This window comes from Geotrypetes seraphini, chromosome 18, assembly GCF_902459505.1.
Source record: "Geotrypetes seraphini chromosome 18, aGeoSer1.1, whole genome shotgun sequence".
In the NCBI taxonomy this organism is placed as follows: Eukaryota; Metazoa; Chordata; class Amphibia; order Gymnophiona; family Dermophiidae; genus Geotrypetes; species Geotrypetes seraphini.
This window is the reverse complement of record NC_047101.1, coordinates 5,988,854-6,003,604: the sequence shown is the minus strand read 5'-3', so window position 1 is coordinate 6,003,604 and position 14,751 is coordinate 5,988,854. Positions and strand designations below refer to the sequence as shown.

General features: G+C 40.7%; 1 protein-coding gene across 3 annotated transcripts in view; it reads left to right on the top strand.

Moving 5' to 3' along the window:
* The window catches only part of TCERG1 (transcription elongation regulator 1), an 81,322-nt gene extending 71,000 nt beyond the window's left edge, over positions 1 to 10,322 (top strand). For all 3 annotated transcript variants that reach the window (XM_033926917.1, XM_033926918.1, XM_033926919.1), the window contains 6 exons: positions 1,103 to 1,267; positions 2,219 to 2,401; positions 3,496 to 3,675; positions 6,144 to 6,227; positions 8,852 to 8,952; positions 9,176 to 10,322. In XM_033926917.1, the coding sequence (XP_033782808.1) occupies positions 1,103 to 1,267; positions 2,219 to 2,401; positions 3,496 to 3,675; positions 6,144 to 6,227; positions 8,852 to 8,952; positions 9,176 to 9,377 (915 nt within the window). In that variant the 3' untranslated portion in view covers positions 9,378 to 10,322. The remainder of the gene's footprint in view (positions 1 to 1,102; positions 1,268 to 2,218; positions 2,402 to 3,495; positions 3,676 to 6,143; positions 6,228 to 8,851; positions 8,953 to 9,175) is intronic.
* Positions 10,323 to 14,751: the final 4,429 nt, after the last annotated feature.

Genomic DNA, 14,751 nt, shown 5'->3' with positions numbered 1-14,751 from the left:
GGGGAAATATTCAGAAATTTAGACTGTAGGGATTTTATTGGCTTTTCATTTATTCATTCATTCTCATATTGGTATCCACTTCATCTTCTGACTGACAGAAAGTATTGGTGAAGATTGTGTGATTTTTCTGTCCATCTCTAGTAGATAATAACCAAAATTCAGTCTTTGTCCATAATATCCATATTTTTCAGTACTCATTCTAAACCAAACACAAAAACATGAAGGACCCTCAGAGTTAGGGACAATCAAGAGGAGTTTTATTGTAGGACCCGACAGGCCGTGTTTTGGCGAGATAAACCTGTGTCAGGCTCATCCGATGGTCACAATGTATAAATGAATGAATAAAAGCGCCTCTGATATAAACTGATTTCGAGGTAGAAATCAGATCTTTTAAAAGTATGATATAAAGCTGATGTGTTTTCCAAATAGCTGCCTCTTCAATAAAAGTCCTCTTGATTGTCCCTAACTCTGAGGGTCCTTGGTGTGTTTTGTGTTTAGTTTTGTTTAGTGCACTTTTCAACATCTCGGTACTCATTCTAAACACTTTTTTTCTTTAAAATACAGCAAATGTAATTATATCATTGGCTTTAACAGAATCAGTAAAAACAAAGGCCTAGTTTTGAACATAGTAATCTAAATTAGTAATGTGGTCAGAAACTTTTTAAATGTAATCAGTGAGTCCAAAACATGGAATTTTATGAATTTTGCCAGAATAGATGTTCTGGCCTGCAAATTCTTTGAATGACTTGGCTGTTTCCTAAGACAGTACTTCTATGTGTTTTCTGAAAGGAGCATGTAGTGTTTTAGGAAGTGCATTTTGTAGGACTTTATCATGCTAGTCCCTTTATCCAGACCACAAAATTTCTCACTATAAACACCAGTAAATTAATAAAGCATACTTCGACCGGACTAGACTTTAGAGGTTACTATTCTCTAAATCCAAACTATTATTTACTTATTAAAGTTTAAAATTTAGCATTTATACAGTTGTCGTATGAGGTAAGTAAATAGTTATTCATGTTTCAGATATTTAGCTCACAGGTTTGTTTCGAAAAGACAAAACATCACCATTTTTTTTTCTTTGTCCTACCTTAAATTGTAGGTGAGACTGGATTTCTTTGACTTGCTGTCTAATCACCATTTGGATAGTCAGTCACGCTGGAGCAAAGTGAAGGACAAAGTAGAAAGCGATCCACGTTATAAAGCCGTAGAGGGCTCATCATTGAGGGAAGACCTTTTCAAACAATACATTGAAAAAATAGTCAAGGTATGAGTGTTCAACATTTCAATATCTTGCAACTACGAGGGTGGTTTGAAAAGTTTGGTAAAAATAAAAATGCAAGTTCCACAATGTAGTCTCTCCATCGGGGGCTATACACTTAGTCCAGCAAGTTGATAGTTTTGTCATAAGCTATTATTTCCTATGACACAATAAAACTGGAAACATCTAATAGATGCTGGCATTGTCATGGAGATATTGGGACACTGGATCATCTGCTCTTCTTCTGTCCTTTGATACTCAGCTTCTGGGGACAGATTAATGAAATACTTGATTCATCTTTTCCAATGACATGAGATGGTCATATGTGGCACCTTGTTACATATCAAACCCCCAATGAATCGCTATAAATGTTGGCTGTTTTTGATTATGACAGATGATAATACGAAATTGGAAGAACTCTGATCGTCTCAACTTCCCTTTCTGGTGGGCTAATCTATGCTCTAGTTACAAATATGAAAAAATGAATGCGGAATTGTTAGAGAATAATAAGGTGTTTAAATTAGTTTGGGGCCCATTGGCAGATTTTACTGCATCTATATAATTGATATCTTTCTTTAATATAGGTTTGTTTATTATACACATGCATATCCAGGAGGGTGGAGAGGTGGGTGAAATTTTATTGTATTATGAATAATTTTGTTTACATCATTGATTAGTAATAGGGTTGGGGGGGAAATGATGACTTTAAATTCTGTAAGTTAAAGGTGCTTCTTTCTGTTATTCTTTCTGTTCATATTCTGTTGAATATTAATAAAGATTAAAAAAAACAAAACCCCAAAACTGGAAACTTGCTGGACTGAGTGTATAGCCCTCGATGGAGACTGTTGTTTTAACTTGCTTTTTACCAAACTTTTCAAACTGCTCTCATATGTTATATGTAGTGAAGTGTTTCATACAGAATTGGTAACGAAAAATCAAATGCTTATCCTTCACTAGAATTTAGACTCTGAGAAAGAGAAGGAACTTGAAAGGCAAGCCCGCATAGAGGCAAGTTTGCGTGAACGAGAGAGAGAGGTTCAGAAAGCACGCTCGGAGCAGACGAAGGAGATTGATAGGGAACGAGAACAACATAAGCGTGAAGAAGCCATCCAGAATTTCAAGGCTTTGCTGTCTGATATGGTAACTAGATTTTACTCTTCTGTCATAGTGTGCTAATCTGCTGGAAAGTTGCTTCTTCATGCTAATATAGTTATTGAGGATTGTTTTACTTACTGTATGAAGGTTTTTTTTAATGCATGCTTGTGAGCATAGTAATTGATGGTAAATCTTCCAGGACTACCCAGTCCTCCCCACTGTCCTGCATAGATTAATTGGTTTTTGGTTATAGTCTTGCTTTTCCATCCTTAACAATGTTATGTGCCTTTCTTATGCCTAGCCTACTGCAAATTGGTTTTAAAATAAGTTTAAGATATCTGTATTTTACAAATCAGGCTAAAGGGCAAGAGAACAAGGCACCTAAAAGTATGAATGTTATCTAATCGGTGAAGATTGGATTATGGCCTCAGGAACTGTACCTTATCCCAGTGGTTCTTAAACCTGTCCTGGGGGACCCCCAGACAGTTGGGGTTTTTAAGATATCCCTAATGAATATGCACGAGGCAGATATGCATATAATAAAGGTGACATGCAAGCAAATCTCTCTCATCCATATTCATTAGGGATATCTTGAAACCCTGACTAGCTGGAGGTTCCCCAGGAGAAGTTTAAGAACCACAACATTAGCCTATTATTGCAATTAATATTGTTCATGAAGTGTAGTTGCATTTTTTTAGGGACAAATATGTTTAATATAGTGCTATCCTTATGTACTGACCATTTCTGAAAACAATAAATTTTGAGGTAAAATTGTTCTAGAAGTTCAGACATAGAAAAGTGCCTGATGGGATTAGATGCCTCTAATCCAGTGTCCCACAAACTTTTCAGCACCACAGTACACTAAACCCAGTGCGGTGGCCGGAAGGCATCTGGAATTGTGCGGACATCACACGGAAGCCCGACCACGATCCTGAACCTGAACCTGTCACTTCGCTGGTGGGGGATCCTGGAGGAGGAGAGTCATCAGCGCTGGCTGACTGCCTACAGGATGTGCTTCTGGCTGCGAGAGGTACATCCTGTAAGCAGTCAGCTGACGCCAGCGCCTCTTCTCTTTGCCGGCATCTTGTGGCGTACAGTTTGTGATACACTGCTCTAATCCATGAATTTATGTACATTAGGTTCGATCTTCAGACGTTTCCTGGTCTGATACGAGAAGGACGCTGAGAAAGGACCATCGGTGGGAATCTGGCTCCGTACTAGAAAGAGAAGAGAAAGAAAAACTTTTTAACGAACATATTGAAGCACTTAGCAAAAAGAAGCGGGAACATTTTAGGCAACTCTTAGATGAAACATCAGCAGTAAGTCTCTCCATCTCTATTCCCTATGATTGGTACCCCAGGGCTTGGTTCTAGGACCTCTTCTCTACACCTCTTCCCTCGGTGCCCTGATCTTCTCCCATGGCTTCCAGTATCGCTTGTATGCTACCTCTGTACCCCTGAGATTCACTTAAAATCCAAGAAAAGGTCTCAGCCTGTCTGGCTAATATTGCTGCCTGAATGTCCCACTGCCACCTAAAACTAAACATATCCTCTGCTTTCTCTCCATTCTCCATCTCTGTAAATAATGCTCTTATCGTTCCTGTCTCCTCTACTCGTAACCTTGGAGTTGTCTTCAACTCAAACCTCTCCTTTTCTAGATCTTTCTTTATCATACAATCACTATACTTCATTGCTCAAAGGTCCTTATGGACCCCTTTGAAATCTCATCAAATTTACTCCTCCTTTCTCAAATGCATCTTGGTCTTGTACACAGGATATTAGGAACAATAGACACCTTCTTTATGAATGTTTTTATGATAAAAATTATTGGTCAAAGATTTGGGTAACTATCAGTAAAATTTTAAAAATAATAGATTCTATTTTTTTTTTTTTTTTAATTAATCTTTATTAATTTTCAAATCAATAAAAAGTGCAGAACACTATATATCCAGTAGCCATAACAGTAAGCACTTATTTTCAATCAATAAAATTACATAAAGAATACCCCCCTTACTATTACTTATGCATGTATATATAAACAAAGAAATAACCCTCCCCACCCAACCTCCCACCCTACCCTGGATGTGTATAGAAATTCACTAAAAGTAAAAATAAGAGACAATTATGATAAAGTGATAAAAGACTTCAAGGGGCCCCACACAAATTTAAATGCATTACTATTTCTTATAAAATTATCCTATTGAAAGACATTTCTTTTCATTCATCTATGACAGAATATGGTTCTTTATTAGATTCTCTTATTGCATTTGTTATAAAAATTGTTTGTGCCTCTTGGATAGACCTCTCTAAAATAAGTTATAATAAATGGCAGCATGACTTGCTTAACTTTCAGGTATGAATGTTATATTGCTAAAAAAAAACCAAAAAACATTTTGCTTAAATATTTTGATAAAAACTACTACTACTACTAATTATTTCTAGAGCGCTACCAGATTTATTTTGCAGTGCTATACAGAGTCACAAAAGAGACAGTCCCTGCTCGAAATGAACTTACAATCAAGACAGATAAACAGGATGAGAGGAGATTGTTAAATTGCTTACTAGGGTGGTGAGCAGTGGGGAGTAGGGTTATGAGCTGAAGGCTGTCTCAAAGGTGGGTTTTCATTCTACTTTCGAATAAGGGAAGGGAAGTGGTGTGGCAAATGGACTCAGGTAGTTTATTCCCGGCATACGGGGCAGCGAGCTGAAGGGAATGAAGTTTGGAATTGAAAGAGGAGAAGGATAAAGATAAAAGCAATTTGTCTGAGGAACGGAGTTCTTGAGGTGGTATATAAGGAGAGAGAGAAGAAAGGAGCTGCAGAATGAACACCCTCGTAGGAGTTTGAGCTGTATGCGAAGGCAGATAGGAAACCAGTGAAGTGATGAGCTAAGTGTAGTGAGGTTGGCAGACAATAAATCATGCAACCGCGTCGAGCTCTACGAACGTGGAGATGATGCGGTATACAAACCTAAGGATTAGATTAGATTAGATGCAACAGAGTTTTGTACAGATTGCAGGAAGGAGAGGTGGTTCAGCAGAAGACCTGTTAGAAGTAGATTGCAGTAGTTTAAATGTTGAGGTTATGAGAGGGTTTGGGTCGTGTTCAGAGAAGGGGTGAATTTTGGTGATTTTGTAGACAGAAGCGACAGGATTTAGCAGTCTGTTGGATGTCTAGATGACTTATCTAAGGAACTTCAAAATAGGTCCCATTCAGAGTCAGATATGGTTTGATTTATGTAAACCATTAAGGTTTGGAGAGTTCAGTTTTTTAAGAAAATTATAAAATTGAGATGCAGCATGAAGAAATTTTGCTGCATAAATTATATGTCAGAAGATTGTTGCAAAGTGGAATATGGAATTTTGCTTTGGTGAATTACAGATCTTAGCTGGAGCCAAGCAAAAAATTGAGAATTATATAACTGATAATTTGTTTGAACATCAGAGAAAGTTCTCTAGTTTTTCATTACAGGATCTATAAAAGAGCTAATATCCCAAATATTATGTTTTTGCCTGTGAGGCCAAGAAATTAATTTCTTATCTATTAAAAGAAGTGGATTGTCCCATAAAAGTTGAGCAAAAAACTTATATTGGGATACTAAAATTAGAATCAAGTATTTAAGTAACTCATAAGTATGTTTGATATTAGGATTGTCTCTACCTGTTTTAGGAAGGGTCATTCCAATCAATCAAGATAAGAGGATTGACCTCATGCAATATTCTGTTCATTTAAAAAAAAGAAAGTTCTAGTAATACAGTAATAAAGAATATTTTTTGTTTCTTGTTTAAGATTACCTTGACATCAACGTGGAAAGAAGTGAAGAAAATAATTAAGGAAGATCCACGATGCATTAAATTTTCCTCCAGTGAAAAGGTAGAGATTCAGTTTTGCAGCTGTTCTGGTACTGCTAATCTTTTGTCAATATTCTGGAAAATAGTTTGTTTAAATAGAGAATGTTCTAAAATCCCTACAGTAATATTGATTGAGTTATATGGTTCAGTGTAATTCAGACCTGCCTTGTCTGAGTCTCCCATGTAATATTTATTTAGATGGGCTCTGATGCACGACAGAGATGATGGGCAGTAGCCTAAGGAGGAAGAGAAAAAAATGGCTTAGCTTGGACGTCCTAATTGACAAGACATCCAAGTGCTGATAAGCAAAACCTGTTTCCTGGACTTCTAGTGAGAGGTTTCTCCCACTATGCATCCAGAGCATGTTGGGAGGAGTATTATGGGTGCATTTGGGCGGGCTCTGGGCAGGTTTAGACGTCCTGCAGGGATAATTGAATGTTTTGGCAGACATCCTTGATGGTACTTGTATGTTTTGAGTTAGACCTGTTTTAAAAGGGTATTAGTGTTAAAAAGGTACCTAAAGTAACCACATGACCAGTGCACAGATAAAGAACCCCACACACTTCCCCTGAGCTCACTGACCCCCCTCACACCCCACAAAGATCAGAATACAAAAGTACATACCTGTCTCCAGAACAGCAGCACCTGGTATAGGAAACCCTAGTAGACCTACACATAAGTGTCTTAAGTAGCCTGGTGGGTGGGCTAGTGACCCATAGAGAGGAGTAGCAAGTCTAACCACTACATTTATGGTGGAAATTGTAAGCCCACCAAAACACAGCCAAAACCTACTGTACTGCCATATAGGTGACGCAGCCATAAGGGCTATTGGGGTGGTAGGTAGGTGGATGCTATAGGTTTTGGAGGGCTCACCATACACTAAAAGGGGGTTCTGGTGAAATATGTACCTGGCATCTGTGAAGTTCAAAGCAGTGCCTTCTAAGGTGCCTCACTGCCCTGTTGGTATGTCTGTGTAGCCAGTCCATTAAAATGCTAGTCACTCCCACGTACGTCCAAATGGGCTTGATTTGGATGTTTTGAAAATGGACGTTTTTCTATTTGATAATGATCAAAAATGTTGCATGTGCTAAGGATCAAAACATCCAAAAAGGTCATTTCCCCCCAAAAAAAACATGCACATCTAGTGGTTTCAAAAATGGATGTTTCCTGTACCAACATTTGGACATCTTGCAAGAAACATCCAAAGTTGGACTTAGATGCACTATCAAAAATGCCCTGCACGTCTTTTTGGAATCCACAAGAAACAGTTCTTTTTGTTGCAATGCTTCCTTCGCAACTCCGTCAGGAATTCTGATATCCCAAATTCTGTTCAGCCGTAAAAACATATCTATTCCAGAACACCTTTGATGCTGTGGTGATACTCCACAGGTGTTCTTTATTTACTTATTTGTTATGCTTTAAATGCCCCTGACTCTTCCCTAATTCTTGCATTGTATGAATAGTTCTATCCTATCTAAATTAGCGTTCGTTTCATTTTGATGATATGCTAATTTTACTATACTGTTCACCGTCCTGTTATGTTTTTAATAAACCATAGTAGTCTGCAGTGGATTTTTTCTCTAGCCATCAACAAGAGAGGGAATAGGAGTTGGCCTTATTTTGTTTTGAATCATTTTTTCCTCCTCTCCCTTCTTCAGGCTGTTCAGGTTCCTTTGTGTATCAGGTGCCAGAGGGCAAGTCTCTAAGTCTAAATCTCATCCGTACTATTTTTAAACCAGAAGAGGTTAATCTTGTAGCGAGTAACCCCTCCTTTTCTTACTCTTAAGTTTCACATTCATTCTACAGTTTTGATCCCCTACCCTCAAAAAAAAAGGACGGTATAAACCAAGGGTGGGCAACTCCGGTCCTCGAGGGCCGTAATCCAGTTGGGTTTTCAGGATTTCCCTACTGAATTGAAAGCAGTGCATGCAAATAGATCTCATGCATATTCACTGGGGGAAATCCTGAAAACCCGACTGGATTCCGGCCCTCAAGGACCAGAGTTGCCCACCCCTGGTATAAACTCTAGTAAAAAGTGCTGATCTAAGGATACTGGGTCATTTTTTTAAATTTGGAGTCAGAGGTAACTTCAGATTCAGATTTTTTGTTTTCGTTTCTGTAGCATTTCTGATGGTGGAACTGGTTTGACGTCTTTTTGGGGGGGATATATTTTATCTTTTGTGATTTTCCCATATGTTACTATATATGTTTTATCTGTACTCTGCCAAAGATTGTAGATCACATAGTTTCAAATTGGTAAATAAATTAGTCTGTTTATTGCCTTCTGCGGGATTGCCTGATAGAGAAAACTGTTAAGAAGAAGAAGGTTGCATTTCATGAATCTTTGGGCTTCTTTCAACCTAGCTATAGGTGGACATTTTATTGACCTTTATAGGGCAGAGACAGAGAACTCTTCAGCCCCTTGTAGGTTTACTTCTGTTTATGAAGAAATCATCTGCATACAGTGAAAATAAGGCAGGGTTCCCCTTATAACAAATACATTCAGTAACATTTCCTTTCCTTGATATGCTGAGGGAATAAATTGCTGGTAGACTCTAGAATTTGTAGGGCCATGTAGTTCAAATGGGGGTCATCCTGAAGTTGCAAGCCATCTTTTACAAACTGTTAATTTTGTATTATGTACAGAAAAAACAGAAAGAATTTGAAGACTACATTAAAGACAAATATATTACCGCCAAAGCTGATTTCAGAACACTTTTGAAAGAGACCAAATTTATAACATACAGGTATGTTTGGTTTCATCTGGGTTGTACTGTTGGATTATAATAAATTAATTTTTATCTTCTCATGCCCAGAGATGCTGGTAGCCTTGCCTAATTTGTATGCTCATCTTGGAGCTTGTTGATAGCATCTCACTAAATTGTGAGTGGATTGAAAAATGGGAAGGCTCATTAGGTGGGATAGAAATATATTGTGCATGGTTATAAAATCTGTATGCTTTTTTTTCAGATCTAAAAAATTAGTCCAGGAATCTGACCAGCACTTGAAAGATGTTGAGAAGATTTTACAGAATGATAAACGCTATCTTGTACTTGACTGTGTGCCTGAGGAGAGACGCAAACTCATTATGTCATATGTAGATGATCTAGACCGTCGAGGTCCCCCACCACCACCCACAGCATCAGAGCCTACCAGACGATCGACGAAGTAACCAGTGAAATACTCAGAGCGCAAGAAGGATGCACATAATTTAAAATCCTTGCATGAGTCACCTGTCAGATTTTATACATGTGCATTATAGTAATCCAACTTTTGAAAAGAAAATCAGGAAGGAAGCAAAGCATATGGAGCAGCAGAAGAAGCAGGACTTGTGAACCTAGTCTCAGTAGAGAGAGACCTGAAATATTTATACCATTCTTTGTGTAGCATGACCTGCATAAACACTCAATATTCTAACTTGTGTTTTAAATTCCTGACACAAGGAATAGTTAAACTACTACAAAGCAATGTTACAAGTCCTCAGGCCTGGATTCTGCCAGATTTGAGTTATTCAGGTTGGCAGCAGAGGTGGTTTTTTTTTTTAATTTCTCCTTCTAAGGCTGTAGACTTGTACACAACTCATTCCTCAGCTTCGAATTTCACAGAATTAGGCCTAAGGGTTTGTTAACTCTTCATAGCTTAACAGCAAAGAAAGGAAGTGCTACAGAAGAACCAATGTCTAAATAAATGTACAAGGGAAACAAACGGGCAAAATACTATTTTGCCCACTGTTTAAGGCTGCAGAGACTAGTTTGAGTGTATAGTGTCTGGGTCTTGTTCATAGGCTCAGTTGGAGTATCTCCTCTGAAGGGTAGACAGTCAGGTGACTTTGCTTTTTGAGAATACTCGTCCTGTCGTCGTTGCTCAGAACTGGGTATATTAGGTAACACAGGGTTACCAAACACTGCACGGTTGTACAAATACATTTCTATTTTCCATGAAGTGATCTTCATTGATTTCTGTATTAGACAGTGAATTGCCCTGCTGGATAACTCTTGTAAACAGTATACTCCTGTCTGAATGTTAAATTTGTGTTTCTAAAGTTTAATTTTGAAACGTTGGAAGTGTTCAGTTTATGTATTTGAACTACAATAAACCAACCCTTTTTATACATGAATGATGAATATTTAGCAGACCAGATTCATTATATTAAATTTTTGATATATAATAATAATAATAACAGTTTATATACCGCAATACCATTAAGTTCTATGCGGTTTACAATAGATTAAGCGAGGTACAAATTGATTGAATTTAAGAGGGGGGAAGATGAGAGTTAATAGGACTGGAAATGCGTTGTTGAGGAGAAAGAGATTAACAGGACAGAGGAAACACTATGGAGGAGAAAGAAGATGAGTTTCTCTTCCTGTGCCAATAGCAAATAATAGCAGCTAGGGTTCAAATTATGCTGCTCTCACTGACACATTTTTTAACCCTCCATAGCTGAGATTGTACTGTATCTCACTGTAACTTGCCCTGAGCTTGGATTTAGAAAGAAAGGTAAATAAGCAAATCTAAAACCCAGATCTTGAAACACTGAATAATTTGCATTATTTATTCCTCTTGGGTGATTGTACTTTTTTTTTTTTTTTTGTAGTTCAGACAGCACAAAATGTTTTGGATAAGAAATAGGTTTGATCCTTTTATCATCCCTCCAGAGACCGGCATAGACAGATGGGTTTATGTTCCTCTGTTAGCAGGTGGAGACTGAGAACACACTGGATTCTTACACTACAAGTGGGCTGTGTAGTCCCTCATAGAACCAGTCTGTTTTCAGTCTCCAGCAGGTGGAGTGGTAAGCCTGTGCAGTCTTCTTTTTAGGCCTTGGCAGGGTCTGTTGGAAAGGTTAGGCAGTGGCCTTTTTTATATCTGCCCCTATTTTCTAGTCGGACTGAGCTGGAATCCCACAGGACCATTTCCACCTTGGAGCTATCATACTAGGGTGGTCAAGTCCCTGCTCTCATTTCCCCCATTTTTTCTTTAGAGGAGCTTCAACTTTACACCTTGCCATGGTCAGGCAAAGACTGCAGTTTTGAGTGCCTGTGGGATCTGCTCCTTCTAATTTAAAGTTTCTTTAAAAAACAACAACAAAAACACTCGCAGTGCTTTTCTTTCTGTGTCAGTTTGCAGGACTGTGTTCATTAATATTTTTTTCTTCCAATCAGTTGCTGGTTTCATTGAGCCTACCTCGCGGTTAACAATGAATGAGCACTTCTCACAAGCTGAAGCAGTGCACAGTGTGTTTCCGCCAAGGGCTTTGTTATTTCCGGCCTTTGTTATTTTTGTTCGCGGCTGGAAGGAGAACTCTTGCTAGCTTCAGAGCCGGTTGGCTTGAGGGTTTCTTTAGCAGCCGCAAAGGGTGCGTCGGCGGTGGGGAGGCCCATGATTCCCTAACTGACAATGCTGGAAACTCCCCAGCCGTTGCGGCTGCCAGTGAGGGAAGACCACTGAAGGTACTGGAGATTCCCTTACCGTGGCTTTGATTTTTCAGGCCTCGGGGATGCTTTTTTTAAGCGGGCTTTTCCTTTTTGGCGGAAAACTCCATCATTTTGGCTGAGTCTTCTCAGGAGCTCCCACCTAGATTGGAGAGGCAGGAACAGGTCTTACAGGCCTCTTCCTCGGCTGGGGAGCGTGATTATGTCCCGCCCTTGGATTTTTCCCCAGATTTTGTTCTCACCATGTACAAGGCGTATTGCATGCACGCGGCAGGTGGCCCTATCTCCTCTTTGGTGGCTTCAGCCTTGTCTGGGGGGTCGTCTTTGTTGGCACCAGTGCCTCCGCTCCTTCCACCTCCTCCTCCCCTGCCTAAGTGGCTGCCTGGACAATGTTTTTTCTCCTGATGAGGACCTGGGTCTCTCTGGGGACCTGTAGGACCCTCCGGGGAGGGGGGGGGGGCAAACAAAGCAGGGAGCTCGCTGTCTGAGCCGCCCACAGGGGAGGATTTATCTGTGGTGCTCGTTTTTTACTAGGAAGAGCTCCAGGAGCTTTACTTTAGGTGTCCTCTGTTTTAAGGACACCAAAGAGGTTCCGCGGGTGGTGGATCCTCTTCTTAAGGGGATTCAGAAGCCTTCCCCTTCCTTTCCCTTGCATCAGGATCTCCAGGATATAGTGCATGCTCAGTGGAAGACTCCAAACACCCTTTTTCGGTTGGTGCGGTCCATGTCTCAGTTTTATTCTATTCCTGACCCTGATGAGGATTTTTTTTGGTTTCCGGTTGTGAATGCTGTGGTTTCGGCCATTGCCAAAAGACATACTGTTCTATGGAGGGGGCTTCGGCACTGAAGGACCCCCAGGAGCGGAGAATGGAGTCTTTTCTGAAACAGAGTATTGATGTGGCGACTCTGGCAGTCCATGAGGTGATCTGTGGTGGTCTGGTTGCCAGAGTCCGTTTCCACTGGGTCGAGTATGTGTTGGATCGGGAATCTAATGACTAGTCACTGGTAGATCAGAAGGTGACTAAGATTGAACTGGGCTCTTCTTATCTTTCAGACGCCATGTTTGACTTGTTGCGTGCCCCAGTGGACAGTTTTTCTTACCGAAGCCAGTCTCTTCAGTGGGGGAGCCCAGTGTCTGTCGTTCAGCTCAGAGTAATTGGTTGCAGGTGGAGGCCTCCTGGTTGATCAACGTTCTGGAGACCAAGGCCATTCGGTTGGCGTTAGTGGCTTTCCAGTTATTGCTGGAGGGCAAAGCAGTGCGAGTTCTCTCGGACAATGCCATGGCAGCTTATGTCAGTCATCAGGGGGGGGGAACTAAGAGTCATCAGATGGTGCAGGAAATAGCTCTGCTCATGGAGTGGGCAGAAGCTCATCTTCTGGACCTCTTAGCTTCCCACATAGTGGAGGTGGACAATGTCCAGGCAGATTTCCTCAGCCGTCATGTTCTGGATCCCAGCAAGTGATGTCTCGAGATGGTGGCCTTCAACCTGATAGTTCGCTCGTGGGAGCATCTGATGATGGATCTAATGGCCATGCAATGCAATACCAGAGACGCTATGCTATCTGACACTACTGAAAACATGGTGTGGACCTTGCAGAAATAAATAAATCCTGATAACATTTGTTGTGACATATTTGACAGTACTCCCCCTACACCAGTGGTTCTCATCCGACCTCAGAGCACACCCAGCTAGTCAGCTTTTCAGGATTCCCACAGTAAATATGCATGAGAGAAATCTGTCTCTCATGCATATTGATTGTGGATATCCTGTAAACCTGACTGAGTTGAGAATCCTGCCCCATACCCATTCCTCCTTCCATCTTATATCCCCTACTGATTCCACCACACACACTATATGATTTCTGACTCGCAGCCCAATTTACATTTCCCCAGTTTCCTCCCCCTGAACAGCAGAAGTCAATAGGCCCCTCTTATCCAAAGCCCTGCCCATATTTGCCTTTCAAAATCCTCCCCAGCTTACAATCACACTTGCACTATAGTTGGAGGTGATTATAGGTGGTACTGTGGGTTGGGATGGCAGCGTTTCTCCCCTCCCCCTTGCCTATTTGACTTTGGCTCTCAAAATGGCTGCAATGACTCTTAGCAGGAGGCTTGGGTACTTATGACTAGGGCAGCGGTTCTTCTCATCCCATTCTGCAGGACATATCTAGTCACTCAGGTTTTTAGGATATCCATAATGAATATGCATATAGTAGCTCCTTTATATGCAAATATATCATGCATATTCTCTGGCTGGGTGTGTCCCAAGGACTAGGTCGAGAACCCTGCACTGGGAGTGGGGGGGAGGTGGATTCTACTTATATACTTTGGTACTTTGAGGCTACCACTAGGGGTCATGGTGGCCACTTTGAGAGCTGTAGCTGGATGGGCAGCAGCAGAGGGTAACGAGTGTACCAGCTGCAATCACCTCTAGGTAAGGCCCAGGGATGATTGAGGGTGAGGAGGATGGGGAAAGGGATCTAAAAGGCAAATGTGTGTGTGGAGGGGGAGTATTGGATAGGAAGAAGGGCCTACTGTTCTGCTGTTTTGGGGAGAATTAGGGGATCAGAGACGTAGAGGAACATAATAGAGTGCTAGGACATAGATTAGAGAAGTGATAAGGCTGGGGATTGAAATGGGAGTGTGGAATTAGATGGTGGTGGGCATCAGTAGGACACTGTTGAAAGGGCCATGACTGGAAGTGTAGCTACAAGCACCTCTTAGGTTGCAGTAAATGCAGCTGCACTCTCGATGGTTGTGAGAGCTTGCATGAAGAATGGCCATGCTTCTTAGCCATGCCACACCCACTAATTGCAGTAAGCAGTGCAGATTTTTGACATGCCAGCTGTTTTACCATGTATCAAACATTAATGTGGGTGTACACTCGTGCAATGCATGCCTCTTTGTCTTTTGGTAGCACCACCCAAGATACATTATGGAGAAAGGTTTCCAATTACGTATTCTGAAAAGTCTGTGGATTCATTTTACCTGCTGACTTTGCTCCAGTGTTTAGAGCAGGGGTGTCAAAGTCCCTCCTCGAGGGCCTCAATCCTGTCAGGTTTTCCCCAATGAATATGCATGAGATCTATTTGCATGCACTGCTTTCATTG